The sequence below is a fragment of the Thermomyces lanuginosus genome (assembly GCF_041956635.1).
Source record: "Thermomyces lanuginosus strain ATCC 200065 unplaced genomic scaffold VTN49scaffold_22, whole genome shotgun sequence".
Lineage (NCBI taxonomy): Eukaryota > Fungi > Ascomycota > Eurotiomycetes > Eurotiales > Trichocomaceae > Thermomyces > Thermomyces lanuginosus.
Genome location: NW_027192356.1, coordinates 598,792 through 615,137, shown reverse-complemented (window position 1 = coordinate 615,137; position 16,346 = coordinate 598,792). Strand labels below are relative to the sequence as shown.

The window sequence follows — 16,346 nt, the reverse complement described above, 5'->3', positions numbered from 1 at the left end:
CCTTGAAAATTTGATCCGAAATCAAAATCAAAGAGACTGGAGAACTTGAACCTGGTGGACGCGTCGTGAAGCGTCCCACCGGGTCGACGGTTTCGCGCGGATTGTTACTGCGACGTTGTTTCCCTTTTTTTGAACGGATATAACGGCAAGAGCAAAAGCGAACGTTTCGCAGAATAACCCTGTGTCTGACTCTGGACGGGGTTTCGTGGTCGCAATTTCAAGAGCGTCTCAAAGTCTCGATCCCACCACTGTCTGGGACGCGCCTGTTGCTCCCGCGGTAGGTCACGTGATTCAGACGCGCCGCGTGCTACGTCACGTTCCGAGGCAGGAACGTGCTTGGATATCGGGCAGAACAGTTGGTATACAACTAGGAAATTCTGATAGATTTGTCAATTGTTTTCAATCACCCCAAATCGATGTTTATATGATTGGTTTCCTCTCTCAGATTTCGCAATTGTCATTCGTTGAATCCGAAAGAGGAAAGGCGACCACGTGTATGACAGCTCCACCGCAACCCTTATCATCTTATCTACACGTGACTTGCTGACGAGCCAGAATGTAAAGGGGTACCAAGGTTGGAATGTAGAACAGTAATATTTATTCTCTATGCTGAATCAGACGCTGCAGTCTTTTGAGTACCTTCTAATTGTTCCGTCACATCATCGCCGTGTCGAATCTTCTTGGACAGATTGACCAGCCCGACACCCTGCACCAATGCAAGCACGTCCTCGCCGCTACCATCCTTCCGAGGCTCGTTCTGTCCCGGCACGTAGCCATTGTTAATGACCACCTCCTCGTCCGGCGAGTCCTTCCATTCGGGGACCTCGGTCGGACCCTCGATTCCCTCTGGAGGAAGAGCCCAGTTAGGTACCTTGCTGCGATACTTCCAGTTGCCATCCGAGTCCGAGTAGGCAATCGCATGCAGGAAGATTCCCAGTTCATGGGGCGCGGGGTCAGTGTACAAGGGTGTGTCGCAGATTTTGCATTTCTCGCCAGATAGTCGTTCCCCTTTCCGCTTGTGGTAGTCTTCGACAGCAGCCTCGTGCTCGCGGGACATGATTTCCTCGATGACACTGGGATCGGTGCCCGGAGGCACATTCGGAACCGTCGTGAGATGCGTGCGATATGTGCTCGTCTCCTCTGGAGTCAAGGTCACCTCGGTCCGGCCCATCTTAGATAGTCGCTCCATAATCTCTTTGTCCTTGTCGCCACTTGTATCAAATTTGCCTAGGTCGTCGCCAAACACTCGACGATTGGAGTAGATAGGATCGTTGGAAATAGGATGGCCCAAGAATTGCAAGTGTACGCGGATTTGATGGGTGCGCCCTGTCAGAGGCAGACAGTGCACGATGCTGTAGCCTTCGTCTTCGTTGGCCCCCATGGGTTTCGGTGTCGCTGGCCGATCTCCGTCGTCCGTTTCTCGTTTCGATGCAGCGGCGAGGTCGCGCGGCGAATAGTATGCCAGGCGGCGAAACTTGGTCTTGGCCTCCTTGCCCGTTGCACGCACGCGGTTGAGTCCCAGCTTGGGACTCACTGACATGATGGGTTGGTCGCAGACGACCACGCCGTCAGGGAAACGGCCCTTGACCCGTGCTACATACTCCTTCTGGACCGTGCGTTCCCGCAACTTAATGGACATTTGCTCCGCTGCCTTGGGGTGTTTCCCAATGAACATGACCCCGGAGGTCAGCCGGTCAAGCCGGTTACAGGGCAGTGGCTTGAAGCCGGGACGTCCAGATTTAAGGATTTCAACTATGGTATTGAAATGGTAGCGACCGGCGCCATGCACGGGAATTCCCGCCGGCTTGTCAATCACCAATAGATCGTCATCTTCATGGATGATGCCGATGGGGGTGCCTGGTACTGGAGGCTCATGCCGATGCATCGTATGAGATATGACCTCTCCATTCCTGACGATCGTTGATGGCGTAGCCAACTTGCCTCCAACAGTGACTTGTCCTGTCTCGATCGCCCGTCTCTGGAACCTATCAGTTACTGTCTCCGTAATCTGTCGGATGCCCACCTACGTAGTACTCCACTGGCCGGTCTCTAAACTCGCTCGTGAAAATCTCGAGCAGCTCCCTATCCCTCCATCGTTCCTTGCAGTAGGTGTTATACGTATAGTGATAAGGTTTGAGTCTTCGCAAGCCTCCTTCGAAGTAGTACTGCGGAGGCGGATCGCACGGCGTTACAGCAACATCCGGCGGTTTCTCGACGGGATCCGGCGGGGGCACCTGCATTGTGGTATCAACCGGTACGAGGGCGAGATTGAGGCGGCCGCGGCGGGCCAAATATGCTGCGATTCGCGCTGAGGGCGACAAGGGGACGACTTTTTATTTCGCAGTCGTGCGGGTAGGATCTGAGATATCGTGCTCAGAATATCGAAGGGCGTTTGAGTTGTTTGCGCGCTTTTTGTTCGAAGGGACTCTCAGTCGACATGCGATCACTGCGAGTATTCAGTGACAGTCCGATTCATGACCTTTGAGGTGTTATATCTCTCATGATCTTCACTCCGTCGAACTCGATCTGTAGAATCTCGCAGATCTGATCGATAGATTACATAATCAACACGCCTCCCGCCGCAACAACTCCGAGGCTCCCGAGTTCTGGTCGGACCAGGGACCTTCATGAGAATTAGCATCGCAGTATGAGAAGCATGGATTCGACATTAGAAGCCAAAAGACGCCGCCGACGGGGTGATTATCCTTTCCACCTGGAATATCGAACGCGATGGTCCGACAATGATGTCTACGGCCACCTCAACAACAGCATCTACGCATTTCTGATCGACTCTGTTATCAACACCTACCTGATCCAACATTGTGGACTCGATCTGGACTCTGTTGCCAAGGGGGTACCGAAAGAGACAGAGAAGGATAAGACGCATGGTCACGGTCAGATTGGTCTCGTAGTGTCCTCCTACTGCGACTATTTCGCCTCCGTGTCGTTCCCCGCCGTGCTGGATCTGGGGCTGCGGGTTGTCCGGCTCGGTTCGTCTAGCGCGACGTATGAAGTTGGTGTGTTTGAGCGCGGCAATGATACGGTTAAAGCCGTGGGTGGGTTTACGCATGTATTTGTTGACCGTGACACCAGGAGGCCGGCCAGGGGAGGAATGCATGGGAGCATCCGAAACGGATTGAAGAAGTTGGTGATCTCGGATTCCACGTCTACGGCAAAGCTATGATAACATCATCTGTGTAAATGATCAAATTGATCTTCGTTGAATGGTGACACTATTCCCAAACTCTAAAACCAAGCGCCGCTGATTGAACATCCAGCTCTATAACATGAACCACCGTGTATCCCATTTTATCCTAGCCCCGGTTACCATTCCTTCTTGACCTCTTTTTTTCGCCATGAGGTATACCGAACGCCGTCGCTGAAAGCTCAAGCAATGGAAATCTAGCCATGCAAAAAGAACGAAACGCCAAAGATAATGCCGAAATAAGAGAACAAAAGTAAAAGGACGACGGAAAGACAGATTCGAGCGATGTTGTTTTTTCAAGCTCGATAAACGCTGTTGCTGCGAGAAGCCGCTGGTGTGGCCATCAGGACGCTCCCATCGTCGCCAATCATGGGCCGCATCACTCCTGATTCCTTGTCATAGCACCACTTCTGGTAGGGTCCCGGCATGAAGCGTCCGCGTTCATCCCAGCCGATGACCCAAGAAATGCAGTCATCGAGGCGGAAGAAGAGACGACGTTTTGGTCGTTCGCCTTCTCTCTCCACGGCGCTAAAGTATCGGCAACGTCGCTGCATGTCGCTTGCCAGGAGGTACCGACGGACGATGCGGCAGTAGACCACTTGCTCCGGTTCTGTGAGGTCTTTCTCGGTGTCGTCCGGACGGATCAGATGCCAGCCCCGTTCCGGTATGTATCGGTATATTCCTGGGACGGGGGAGTCCCAATGCTCATCACGGATGATGGAGCCCTCGATCTGGTAGCCTTTGTTGCACCAGTACACAGGGCAGAACAAATTGCGCAAAATGAGGAAAATGTTGGGCGCCATGGCTTGTGGCCGCTTCTGCGGCTTTCGTGGTGTGTGAACGTCTGTGGAAGCTTGTGCGGAGGACGGTGGACACTTGACGGGCTTTTCTGGCAACAAAAGGAGCGTGAAAAAGGGAGAGCAGAAGAAGAGCAGCGAGGCTCCAGGCCGTTACTGAGTGACGATCATGTTGGCGGACGAGAAAACAGCCCTCACTATAAAGTTCGAGGCCGGATGAAAAGTTTTTTGGCCGCGTAACGGACGCGGGACCAGGGATGAATAGGAGGATCGATATCAGACGGGCCAAGTGGAACGGTTGATTGAGTCTGGAAAAAGAGAATACGCCGTTCAGATGCGAATCCAAGTCATCTTATATAGTTGACAACAAAATAATAACAAGCTCCCTGATATCGCGCAACATATCAGCCGCGACGGATTGGAACAAGAGTCAGGAGTGATAGCGTCAACACCAATGGCCAGGGTCCCCAGCGAGAGCATGGGGAAATGGCTCAACATGAGTGGACGATAAGGGATGCATGAAGAAAGAACGCAGAGCACCCTGTGGCCTGTGCGAGCTCTAACATTCTAACATTAGCATGTGAACTGGCAAGAATCATCCGTCTAAACAATCCCTGAATCCTACGAGTACTTCATACAAAAGTTCCCAGAAGGTACCGGCAGTCTTGCATAGAAACCGGATGACCTGTTTGGCTGAAAGCAAAGGAATTTTTCGGTTCCGGTGGAAGCTCCCGTCTTGGCGCTTACGAATTCGGGCTTTTTAGGGCCTAGACCTAAGTTTATTTCTTTCGTTATGCTTACCCTGGACGGTTTAGCGTCTTTCCAGGCGATTTTAAGCTCAAGGGCCGGATTCGGGCTGAGCTCGGCTCCGCTAGAACCCCTGCATCGGCCTGTTGGGTTGATTGCGCATGGATTTCACCGACATTTTGCTCCCTATCTAAGTTTTATCTCGCACAAGATTACACAATCTTGCTCGAATCATAGAGAGATTCATTCTTTCTATTCCCCGTATATACAGCCGTACGGAGATGGACGGAGATCTCTTGGATGTGTATACTCGTTATCCACAATGGCATGCTCGGAAGAAACCGTTACAGTTCGTCAGCCTAATTAATGATTTTGCCGGGGCTCCGGATATCGCTGGGCAATGCGCTGGTACTTGACCGCCTCGCGCAGGACCATACCCTCACTGAGCTGGTCCGTCTCACGCCGGAAGAGCTCTTGCCATGGGGTATGGCTTTCTGGCATGTTGTATCCGCCGCGGGCCGCCAGCTCTTCCCGGCGTCGTTGCAATTCGTCATCAGGGACCAGGATGTCAACCCGGCGTCGCTTGAGATCGACGCGGATGCGGTCACCATCACGTAGCAGGGCCAGGTTGCCGCCAGCGGCTGCCTCGGGGCTGGCGTTGAGGATGGAAGGCGAGCCCGAAGTTCCTGATTGGCGCCCATCTCCGATGCAGGGCAGGGAGGACACCCCTTTCCTCAAGAGACGGGCCGGGGGTTGCATGTTAACTACTTCGGCTGCCCCGGGATAACCCACAGGGCCGGCACCGCGCATGATTAGCAATGTAGTCTCGTCAATTGCCACGTCCTCGCTCTCGATGCGTGCATGGTAATCCTCTGGCCCATCGAAAACCGCTACCGGCCCTTCGAACGCGTCCGGATCGCCCGGACGTTCGAGAAACTTCTTGCGGAACTCCTCCGAGATGACACTGGTCTTCATGATGGCCGAGTCAAACAGGGTACCACGGAGATGGCGGAACCCAGCGTCGGTCTTGAGCGGATTCGAGTATTCACGGATGACGCGGCGGTCCCAGGAATGCTTCCCCGCGACATTCTCCGCGACGGTTTTTCCGTTGCAGGTCAGCGCGTCCCCATGGAGTTTACCAGCGTCGAGGAGCTCGGCCATCACGGCGGGCAGACCCCCTGCTCGGTAGTATTCCTCGCAGAGATATTCACCTGCCGGCTGCATGTTGACCAGCAAGGGGATGTGAAAGCCATGCGTATCCCAGTCTTCGATGGTGAGGTCGACGCCGATGTGCTTTGCGACGGCCGTCAGGTGTATAGGCGCATTGGTGCTGCCGCCGATTGCCGTGTTGACTACGATGGCGTTCTCGAACGCTTTGCGAGTGAGAATGTCGCTGGGCTTACGGTCGGCCCAGACCATCTCGACGATCTGCTTGCCCGTTTCGTATGCGCATTGGCTTCGTTGGCGATATGGGGCGGGAATTGCGGAAGAGCCCGGCAGAGCCATTCCAAGGGCCTCTGCCAGCGCGTTCATCGTGGATGCCGTTCCCATTGTGTTGCAGTGGCCGACGGACGGCGCTCTGGTATGACGATGAGTTCGGCTCCTTTGACCACCACCAAGCAGCACACTTACCCCAGGGCCACGTAATCAATGAATTGATCGACGGTGTACTCGCCAGCGGCGAGTCTTTCGCGACCTTTCCAGACCACCGCACCAGAGCCGGCCGGCTCGAGTTTGTCATAACCATTGATCATGGGACCGACATTAAGACACAGCGCCGGAATATTCTACTAACCATCAGAGCGAACTCCCACTGCAAGCCAGAATTAAGTACGTACCACTGTCGCCGCGGCCATCAAAAATGCCGGCGTCGTTTTATCACACCCCGTCAACAACACCACCCCATCCAGCGGATACGCATACAAAATTTCCACCAGCGTCAAATACGCCAGATTTCGATCCAAGCACGCCGTCGGCCGCCGCGAACTCTCCTGAATGGGATGTGTCGGAAACTCGAATGCAATACCACCCGCCGTGCGAATCCCCTCGCGCACGCGCTTCGCCAGCTCGAGATGATGCCGGTTGCATGGCGACAGATCGGACCCGGACTGCGCGATGCCGATGACCGGTTTTCCCGATGCGAGCTCCTCGCGCGTCAGGCCGTAGTTGAGATATCGTTCGGTGTAGATGGCGCTCATATGTGGGTCGGCTGCCGCGCCGAACCAGCGTGAGGAGCGGAGTACTCGACGGCTCCCGTCGCTATTGTTTGCATTCTCCTTGGTGGTGAGTGCTGCCAGGGCCTGCTCTAGGTCCTTGGTCCGCTGTCTGAGAGCACGGAGCTCTGCCTCGCAGTCCTCAATGTTCACTTCCTGTGTTGCTTTGCTGCAGGTGCAGCCTTCGCAAGTTGTTCTCGATCCGCACGTCATGGTCAATGGTACTGCAAAAACAAAACAAAAAAACGTTCTTCATTCACAATTAAAAATCGATTGCTATTTTGTCCCTACTCTTCTAGTAGAAATTACGGCTTCTTATGTATGTACTTCTATCGGGAATTAATCCGAGTTTTTATGCCAGGAACACGAATCTTCGGCTTCATCCCACACCGAGTCGACCTCGGGAAAATCACCCCCACACCCCCACGATCCCCGGAGATGCTCCGAATAACCCAAAGAAGGTTTCTAGAATGGAAATAGCCAATCGGAGAAGAGGCATTATTAATGCCACGTGCCTGACAGGGTACCCAAGCTAGGGTTCAGTCTAACCTGATTTGGTTAAGTTAGAGCTACAGCGGCCATTCCGCCGGGTTGTTGTCGAATGGGATGATCGACGATATAAGAAGAGAGGGATTAAAGCTTTCAGGATGTGACTCACAGGTGAGTGAATTACAGTTATACCAAAGTCAAATGACTATCCTATGCGGCATTAAAGCTCGTGCAAAAGAGAGAAGAGAGAATTGGCCTTCTATCCGTTTCCATCTTCATGTCTTGACTGTCAATGCCTTCCGGATATTGTCGTAAGTGGAACGCCATGGATGCCATAAGCAAAGCCAGAGAAAAGGAAAAGCCCAGGAAATACACAAAGAAACTGAGTCATAAGACTGTATCACTGCGTCGCGCACTGCGCTGTTTCTCCCTCATCATCGTCATCGCCACCCCAACGGCCTCCTCCTCGACGATCCCCCTGACCAAATTCTGATAGGTCCGCGTCAGGCTCGTAGTCAACCTCGTCAACGGGGTCTGCCTCGATTGGTTTCTCCGGACCAGGAAGCATTTCCTTGAGCTTCTCGAGCGTCGCGGCGCTGGGTTTCCAGTTTTTGTCGGGGAACTTGATATCAACGACCAGGTACAGATCGCCACGTGCGTCGCTGCGCTTGTAAGGCATCCCTTCGCCGGGGATCTTGATGATTTGGCCCGGGCGGAGAACCTCACCAGGGCGTTTGGGGTGTGTGATTTCAATACCGCGCCCGTCAAGGTGCTTGAGAACCACGCGGGAAAATCCCGCCAACGCCTCTGCGAGCGTCACGGTCAAGGGTGCTGTCAGATCGGCACCCACCCGACGGAACACCGGATGCTCAGCCTCAACCAGATGAAAGATGATGTCACCGGGCTCTTTGCCTGGAACTTGGTCAGCCTCGCCGGCGAGGACTATCCGTTCTCCTTCCCTGCAATTCGAGTCAGCCTATACCTAAATTGGTGATTTGGGCATCCATACTGTGCACCACGGGGAATGTAGATTTCGAGCATCTTCGTCTCCTCAGTCACCTTCTTCCCCTTGCATTTCTTGCACTTGTCCTTTGGGCTGAAGAAACTCCCCTGTCCCTCACAGACAGTGCAAGCCACCGTGGACTTGGTCAAAAGAGGCCCCACCCGCTGCAAGACCTCCTTGTATCCTGTTCAAGAGCTCAGCCGATACAAGCGGGACATCAAGAGAGATAGTGGCTGACCTGCACCCCCGCACGCGCCGCACACCTTGGGTGTGGTCTTATCCTTTCCACCCTTGCCGTTGCACAGGCTACAGATGACATTCTTGGTGCTGGCGAACTTGACGGTCCGTCCCCGATACAAATCTTCCAGACTGACCTCGTATCGCTGTTCCTCATTTGGACCCTTTGTCGGGCCTTCACGCCGGCCCGGCATCGGGCCCATCCCAAACATCTGTGCCAATATATCATCTAAATCCGGGGCACCGCCCATGCCGGGCCGCGACCCGTCGAACGCGGCCATGCCGTGAGTATCGTACAGGTGCCGCTTCTCCTCATCGTAGAGGATATCGTATGCCTGCTGCACCTGCTTGAACCGATGCTCTGCTTCCTCGCGTTCCGCTTCGGGAACTTTATCGGGATGATTGGCTAAAGCGGCCTGTTAAACGTTTGCTGTAAGTCGAGGTTTCCGTTGACAAGAAAGCGACACGTCAGTACCTTGCGGTATGCCTTTCGAATCTCCTCTTTGCTCGCGTTCCGATCGACGTTGAGGACCTCTAGGACATTCTTAATCACATCGCAACAATGACTGTTGATATTCTCCCCTCACCATAGAGGTCGACTTGAGATGGCGTGTCCGACACTGGCATCAATCAGCAACAGCGGCATTATGCGGAATGAAGAGACCGACTTATCGACGACTTCCCCCATACGACTAGTAGAGGAACACAGAAAGAAATTTATCAATAATCCAAAAGTGCCCGGATTGTTACTTGCGGGATGATTAGGATTTTCTGATCGCTTATCAAGATTGTTGCAGAATTCTGCCGGGCGGAGCTTAGTCTACGCAAAGCATCAACGATTAGACTCTTCCAAACACCGCGACGAAAATTCAAAGGCGCGCAATTTTGCCACGATTTATTTTCGGCAGGATTTCAGACTAGCCTGTCATGCGCCAGTATCGCACCCTCGTGCGTCGGACATGGATTTGTGTCCAATGCCGAGCCAATTCCTCGGTCGCGTCGCCAAATGTCCTCCGCGCTAGCAGCAAACCAAAGTCGGGCCTGCCCAGCGAGCCTGCACGAACACGCTTTGCTCCCTCGCCGACCGGATACCTCCATCTCGGATCTCTGCGCACCGCGCTCTTCAATTACCTGCTTGCGAAACGAACCGGCGGGCAGTTCTTGCTGCGCATCGAGGATACCGACCAGAAGCGGACGATTCCCGGTGCGGAGGAGCGTCTCTATGAAGATTTACAATGGGCGGGTCTTCAGTGGGATGAAGGTTGGATGCATTGCATCGGCTGCAACTGCTGCTTGTGCTGACGGCTTGCATAGGCCCAAATGTGGGTGGACCGTACGGTCCATATCGACAGGTGTGTAGTTACAGGAACTGCTTGACGACCGACCCTCACTAACTTGCATGTCAAGTCCGAGAGAACCGCCCTGTACCAATCCCATGCCAACGATTTGATCGCCTCCGGTCACGCCTACCGCTGTTTCTGCTCCGTCGAACGCCTCGATGCCCTTAATCGCCAACGCAACCAAGCTGGGCTACCCTTGGGCTACGACCGAGCCTGCTTTGACATCTCCGCCGAAGAATCCGCCGAGCGCGCAGCCAAGGGAGAGCCATTTGTGGTCCGGCTCAAGGCAGATCAGTATCCGATGTTTGATGATTTGGTCTACGGCAAGACGGGCCAGAATCGTACTGGCAAAAAGCAGCTGGAGCTCATCGATCGCGTCTACGATGACCCAATTCTCCTCAAATCGGACGGCCATCCGACCTATCACCTGGCGAATGTTGTCGACGACCACCACATGAAAATTACGCATGTGATTCGGGGCACTGTAGGTCTCTGTTTTCTTTACGTGAACAGATCCCGACTCATGATCATATAGGAGTGGATGGCTTCGACACCGTTGCACGTCGCTCTGTACAATGCGTTCCAATGGACACCGCCGCAGTTCGGACACGTTCCGCTGCTAGTCGACCGGAACGGACAGAAGCTAAGCAAGCGCAACGCCGACATCGACATTTCCATTTTCCGCGATCGCGACGGCATCATTCCAGACGCGCTGGTCAACTTTGCAGCACTGCTGGGGTGGTCGCATACCCACAAGTCGGACGTGTTTACTCTTGCAGAACTGGAGAACATAGTATGGAGGAGTCCCTGTGATTATAGTTCATCAACTAACCGTACGCAGTTTAATCTGAAAATCACAAAGGGCAATGCCACAGTGGTATTTGACAAGCTGTGGTTCTTGCAAAAGGCGCACGCACAGCGCTGCGCTGCCGAGGGAGGTCCGGCCTTTGAATCGTTGGTCGAGCGAACGACGAAAGTGGCCGAGCAGAAATGGCCGCAGGAGCAATTGTAAGTGCATTTGAATTCCCTTGGAGCACCATGTATACCCAGTTTTGCGGTCAGTCCAGTACATGCGACCATAGGGTGTGGAAAACAGGGCTTCCCGTCCGCTCAGCCGTACTTAAGCCACACGCCGGCTGGTTAGTAGTTGGGTGGGTGACCACCAGCGAATCCCAGCTGTTGCATGTTTTTATTTTTCCCTCCGACCATGACCTGAAATTATAACAATAGGCAGGCGGTCAGGGACGGCAAAATGGCTCGTGCAATGGCCAATGGGAGCCGTTTTCGGCGCCCCGCTAACCGTGACTGTGTTTACATAGCAGACGGAGGGGTTACATTATTACATGGTCAAGAAACGAGCAGACTAAGTAGACGAGGGGGTAACGAGGATACGCCTCTGTGTGACGACTAAACGACAGATCCGATTCGCATCAGATCAAATCCGCCCGCGATCGGATTCGCAGAGTTGGTACCAGTCAAAGCGAAACGCTCAGCGCGGTTCAGGAGTTGTTCGAGGCCACTGGTCCGTAAGCTCATTGTGGCTCATCTGATCGGTTACTAGTGCGCGCCAGCGGGCGTTCGAGTTTGAAGATCATACAATCATCTAATTCAACCGAGGAGGCAAACATCCTGCAGGTAAGCAAGTGGAGCCCATCAGGAACTATTCCGGCGGCTGGAGACCGGGAATTGGTAGGGATTGGGGCACCTCGACTGCGGAAGATTTAAATCATACGGTACTCCATTCTGTACGAATACGCGTTTTACTAGATGCACGTTCGCAGGCGCAGCTGTCAAAGTCCTGTTTCGTCCTCAATTCCTACGGAATCCACATGGATTCGAATTTAGTGTCGTCAGCCGTACGCCGTAGATCAACAGGCACGCCAACGGTTATTTCCCCTTTCAAAAGCCTTGTCCGATCTAGTCGTCCAGTCATAGATTGAGCGTAGGAGCGGAGAGGCTTGGTATTAGCTGGTTGGTGACAGAGCAAATACGTCCAGGCGTTAGGGCTTGAAGAGCACGACCCAAGAGACCGCCTAAAGGGTTTGCTTTAGGGCATGGCTGCAGAGGATGGTAGATACTGCATTCTGATTGGCGAACGTATGAGAAGGAATATGCACGGCCATCACAAGCACCAACCAATTAGCGCCCCGATCGCGCCGATGGTCATGCCGAGCCATCAGGCCCGTCACGGGAACCCCACAGCGCTAAGAGGGAAACATTTGTGATTCATCAAATCATCACACTTTGGAGAGGGGCTTCAATCATCATCAACTCCAGCCGAAGTTTGCGAAGTCACCTACGCGGATCATGGGACGATGTGGTTGGGGTTCTCTCGGAAGCTTTTCGACGGGACTGTACACTCACCAATCATCAACGAGAATATGACCAGAACAGCGCGATTGGAGATCGCTACAAATTCCAGACACTGCAGAACATTATTGCTTCCCACACATCGTTTTTGACGAGGCTGAACAATGAAAGGCACGTTGAATGGAAAATCGTCCGGTGTTGCGGTTGGATTTGCTACCATGAATTGGCGGCGAATCTTGGCGAGATATCCGAGAACCATGGTTACTCGTACTCTGTGAGAAACAAGCGTTCCTGGGTGAGTACAAGGGTGATGATGTTGCCTCTTCAGCCTGATTTTTGAGCAGTCTCTCCGCCTATCGCGGGATTCAAAAGGGCCACTTTACACCTTCGAGCAGGTATCACTTCGTCTAGCTACCTCGTAAATTAATAAACCGTGATAGTTCTCAGAATACACTCTATGTACTTGTACCTCCTCGGAACATCGCTAGATTATTGAGAACACAATTTTGTGGTATGATAGACTGGATGGCATTGGCAAAGTTCGGTGACAGCGGCCCCAAATGCAACTTGCGATCGGAAGAAATGTACCGCACATCCGAACCTAATAGTGTGGCTTGCCGGTTCCGATTTCTGCTCACTCTTTCGGTGGATTTTTCTGCCAGTTTTGTTTAGTCTCAAAGCAGGGACAGGAAAATCATAAGTAGTACAATAAAATAACTACATCGTAGCCTCGCTTGAACGAAAAGTCCGAGAAACTCGACAGTAGAAGCCAAGACTCGGCTATCGAGTGACGAGTACAACGGCTTCGCAGTTCACGAGGCATAGCTTGTTCACATCCTTGCAAAAGGTCAAGGTAGTTGCATTTTTGGCTGTGCAACAATTTGCCATCGATCAAGCCACAAACCCCTCACAAACCTTAATTTGAGCTTTGACTCTGCAGTTCTTTTGCACGGCGTGTGATGCTTGGTAGAACGCTCGCATCATGATCAGCGGAGCATGTATATGGATACATCTCAGGCTTCCGTCACACCACATAGAGGATATTTCGGAGAACATGCACATGGCAACGAGGAACGTGCTCTCTTCTCCACTATGTAGTTTGACCTAAGTCCTCCGTACCCGCTGTCTGTAATCTGGGGATCCCAGAATGCAAGGACTATTCAACTAACGACCATGCTATGACGTAATTGCGCCCATCACTGCTGTCAAGCCCTGTACGCGAGAACGAAAACATATAACCTCGTAATAAGCGGTGACAGAATGTGATATCCAAAGGATACGAGCTTTGGCCTGATTGTGATGAGCGTTCTAGAATATCTATAGTAGTATTTCACGATGGTATTGCGGGAGCAGAGCTTCTGTGACCTGTGATGTCATCCGTTCCAAGCATCGAACTACTGTAAACTCTGGCACCTGCAACACGAACTTGATTAATGAGACGAGCTGCAAGTCAAACAAATGAGCAAATTTAGTGGACAATTGATCGATCAATTGACCGACCTTACTCCGCATGGCAAAGCGCACGCTCGATTCTTTTTTTCCAAGAGAGGCTCGTGCATCGAAACGAACCAAGTTCGTTATCCCGAATGCGACCAAGAGCTCTCATAGCACCTACCCCCACGACATCCTCGATATCCCGGCAGACATCAAGGACGAATTGGCCGATCGGGTACCGAAAAAGCCCGGCCGCGAGATCAATGACAAACCTCATCTTGACCTAGTCTATTTCCAGCCGTTCATTGACAAGCCGCTGGCAGATCAGCTGTTCGCTCTACTGCGGCATTCGCTCCCGTTCTACCGCGTCCAGTACACCATCCGTCGTGCAGGTGTGGAGGCCACCGTGAATACACCTCGATTCACAACCGTCTTCGGCGTCGACTCAACGTCCTACTTCTCGTCGGATGAGCGGAAGATCCTGCTTGATAGCAGTACTCACCAACCCGTTGCGCCGAACAAGTACAGATATACTCCTCCGCGACCAATTCCACAGGTGCTCGACTCCCTACGCCATCGCGTCGAGGCAGTTCTCGGGGATGGAACGACGTTCAATTTCTGTCTTGTAAACTACTACTCCAGCGGTGATGATAGCATCTCTTACCACTCGGACGATGAGCGGTTTCTGGGGCCAAATCCGACGATTGCATCGCTGTCATTGGGCGAACAGCGAGATTTTCTGATGAAGCATAAGCCAGATACGATGCCAGAGGGTAGGCCACCAGGAAAACCACTGAAATTTGCCCTTAGTTCAGGCGATATGATCGTCATGAGAGGGGAAACGCAATCGAATTGGCTGCATAGCATTCCGAAACGGAGAAGTAAGACTGCGCCGGTTGGCCGGATTAATATCACGTTTCGCAAAGCAATCGTTCCGGAAGGGACGGAGAATTACTATCGCTACAACGTGGGTAAGGGAGGCTTGTATCGATGGGATGATGACACTAGTGCAATGAAGTTGGTTGAAGGTATGTCTACACAATATTTGGCTCAATGCAGCACCCTGATAATGCAGATCCTTCTCAGGACAAATAACTGTAGTTTGGCGGTCTACCTTAGCTTGAGATCATGTGTTCGAACAATTATTACCTGGAAATGTTGAAATCTATGTCACGTCAATGGCCTGGCAAGTACAAAATGTATAACATTTGTCTCATTTGTCCAAAACATGTTATATCAGGCACATATACAAGCTACATCACATCATATTTGGTTTTCTCAAAGCCTGGATATCACACTGTCCAAGTCCAGGTCCAATCCGTGAACCAGTCATTCAATCGAACTGATCATTCGCCGCCGACCAGAGATCCTGCTCGTCAATTCCCGACAGTTGGCTATATCTGCGCGCCTTGTTTCCGTCGGCATATGCTGACGGGTCCGGCAACGGGTTCCCGCTTTCATCCATGTCCATCCGAAGATAGTCCTCGGGTCCCCAGGTAGTAGCTTCGGTCTTCTTATTGGCGGCGGAATTGGCTTGATCACGCATACGCGCCTCCCATTTTCGATCCTGGGTGACGTGACGGAGGCGCCGCTTCTGGTCTTCCGCCTCGGGATAGCGGATTGCGGTGTCGGTTTTCGAGCCGGCCATGTTTGATGCTCGATGTTACGATCTCGCTCTTGGTTGAGTTCTTGCTCGGTCTGCAGCAGGAACTCTGAAGCACTTACCAATTGATTGCTCTGCAATGTTGAAAGTCAGCTTCGTGCTGGCTCAGTACTTCCCGTGTCCCTTTATTAAATATAAAGCATGGGGTGGCAATGGATGAGCTCGACATGACGACATGACCATGAAGCTACGCCAGCAGTGCCCCCATGTGGTTACTCCTCTCCACGGAGACCCGTGGATTCAATGATATGGAGCCGTCAGCTGATACTGACGAAGAGTGGAAGCTTTCATCATACCCCGTGGTTCTGAAGGCGGTTAATCTCTCGTTGAAGCCATGTATGAGCTCCAGAACTTCATCGACTTCATTAGGGTTCGGCTTCCCTAATACAGTAGTACATGTAATCTAGCAACTAAACTTGATATGGCAGGTAGACACATTCTTGCCAACTTGAATCCAGGCTTTCATGCAAGGAGACAGTCTCGAGACCCACTTATTTAGGTGTATTCTGGATGGAAGCTGAGGATGATCTTCGAGTTGTTGTTACTACTCGTAATCCATACTGGTTGTTCAACGTCTCCCGATCATATGTCCAGAGGTCAAAGGTCGAACCCCGCGGGGACGATCGGGGTACGGGCCGAAAACCAGATCTGATCGGCGGGGATCGGGTGAGATAAGCCCGAGGGCCGGACTGGAGACCGCAGAGCTTGAAAGTTTGTTTGATGAGTCACCTTTGAGAGCATACGGAGTACAGGCTGGGTTGAACGACAACTTTAACACCGGAAACAGCAGGCTGATCCACGACGGTACTGATCATGCTTTGAGAATTTTGGATTGACTTTTGACTTAATCTAAAGGTAATTTGTGCAGCAGCGCTGCCATTCCTAAAGAAAAAAAAAAAAAAAAAAAA

General features: G+C 52.4%; 8 protein-coding genes across 8 annotated transcripts; 3 read left to right on the top strand and 5 right to left on the bottom strand.

Annotated features, from left to right (window-relative positions):
- Positions 1 to 604: 604 nt before the first annotated feature.
- VTN49DRAFT_1148 (uncharacterized protein) lies at positions 605 to 2,240 on the bottom strand (the record flags this gene model as incomplete). Its single annotated transcript, XM_069408731.1, has 2 exons — positions 605 to 1,978; positions 2,028 to 2,240. 2 exons carry the CDS (start codon positions 2,238 to 2,240, stop codon positions 605 to 607), a joined length of 1,587 nt encoding a protein of 528 aa, XP_069270188.1.
- A 416-nt stretch (positions 2,241 to 2,656) lies between these two features.
- Positions 2,657 to 3,184, top strand: VTN49DRAFT_1147 (uncharacterized protein; the record flags this gene model as incomplete). The annotated part of the gene is made up of 1 exon (XM_069408730.1): positions 2,657 to 3,184. The coding sequence occupies one exon, from the start codon at positions 2,657 to 2,659 to the stop codon at positions 3,182 to 3,184; it is 528 nt and encodes a 175-aa protein (XP_069270187.1).
- A 317-nt stretch (positions 3,185 to 3,501) lies between these two features.
- Positions 3,502 to 4,008, bottom strand: VTN49DRAFT_1146 (uncharacterized protein; the record flags this gene model as incomplete). Its single annotated transcript, XM_069408729.1, has 1 exon — positions 3,502 to 4,008. The coding sequence occupies one exon, from the start codon at positions 4,006 to 4,008 to the stop codon at positions 3,502 to 3,504; it is 507 nt and encodes a 168-aa protein (XP_069270186.1).
- A 1,104-nt stretch (positions 4,009 to 5,112) lies between these two features.
- VTN49DRAFT_1145 (uncharacterized protein) lies at positions 5,113 to 7,175 on the bottom strand (the record flags this gene model as incomplete). The annotated part of the gene is made up of 3 exons (XM_069408728.1): positions 5,113 to 6,328; positions 6,382 to 6,536; positions 6,588 to 7,175. 3 exons carry the CDS (start codon positions 7,173 to 7,175, stop codon positions 5,113 to 5,115), a joined length of 1,959 nt encoding a protein of 652 aa, XP_069270185.1.
- A 676-nt stretch (positions 7,176 to 7,851) lies between these two features.
- On the bottom strand, positions 7,852 to 9,318 carry VTN49DRAFT_1144 (uncharacterized protein; the record flags this gene model as incomplete). The annotated part of the gene is made up of 5 exons (XM_069408727.1): positions 7,852 to 8,410; positions 8,461 to 8,638; positions 8,693 to 9,107; positions 9,167 to 9,225; positions 9,279 to 9,318. The coding sequence occupies 5 exons, from the start codon at positions 9,316 to 9,318 to the stop codon at positions 7,852 to 7,854; spliced, it is 1,251 nt and encodes a 416-aa protein (XP_069270184.1).
- Positions 9,319 to 9,618: 300 nt separating this feature from the next.
- On the top strand, positions 9,619 to 11,043 carry VTN49DRAFT_1143 (uncharacterized protein; the record flags this gene model as incomplete). The annotated part of the gene is made up of 5 exons (XM_069408726.1): positions 9,619 to 9,952; positions 10,006 to 10,043; positions 10,099 to 10,515; positions 10,567 to 10,824; positions 10,873 to 11,043. 5 exons carry the CDS (start codon positions 9,619 to 9,621, stop codon positions 11,041 to 11,043), a joined length of 1,218 nt encoding a protein of 405 aa, XP_069270183.1.
- A 2,808-nt stretch (positions 11,044 to 13,851) lies between these two features.
- On the top strand, positions 13,852 to 14,870 carry VTN49DRAFT_1142 (uncharacterized protein; the record flags this gene model as incomplete). Its single annotated transcript, XM_069408725.1, has 2 exons — positions 13,852 to 14,803; positions 14,851 to 14,870. 2 exons carry the CDS (start codon positions 13,852 to 13,854, stop codon positions 14,868 to 14,870), a joined length of 972 nt encoding a protein of 323 aa, XP_069270182.1.
- Positions 14,871 to 15,108: 238 nt separating this feature from the next.
- Positions 15,109 to 15,423, bottom strand: VTN49DRAFT_1141 (uncharacterized protein; the record flags this gene model as incomplete). Its single annotated transcript, XM_069408724.1, has 1 exon — positions 15,109 to 15,423. The coding sequence occupies one exon, from the start codon at positions 15,421 to 15,423 to the stop codon at positions 15,109 to 15,111; it is 315 nt and encodes a 104-aa protein (XP_069270181.1).
- Positions 15,424 to 16,346: the final 923 nt, after the last annotated feature.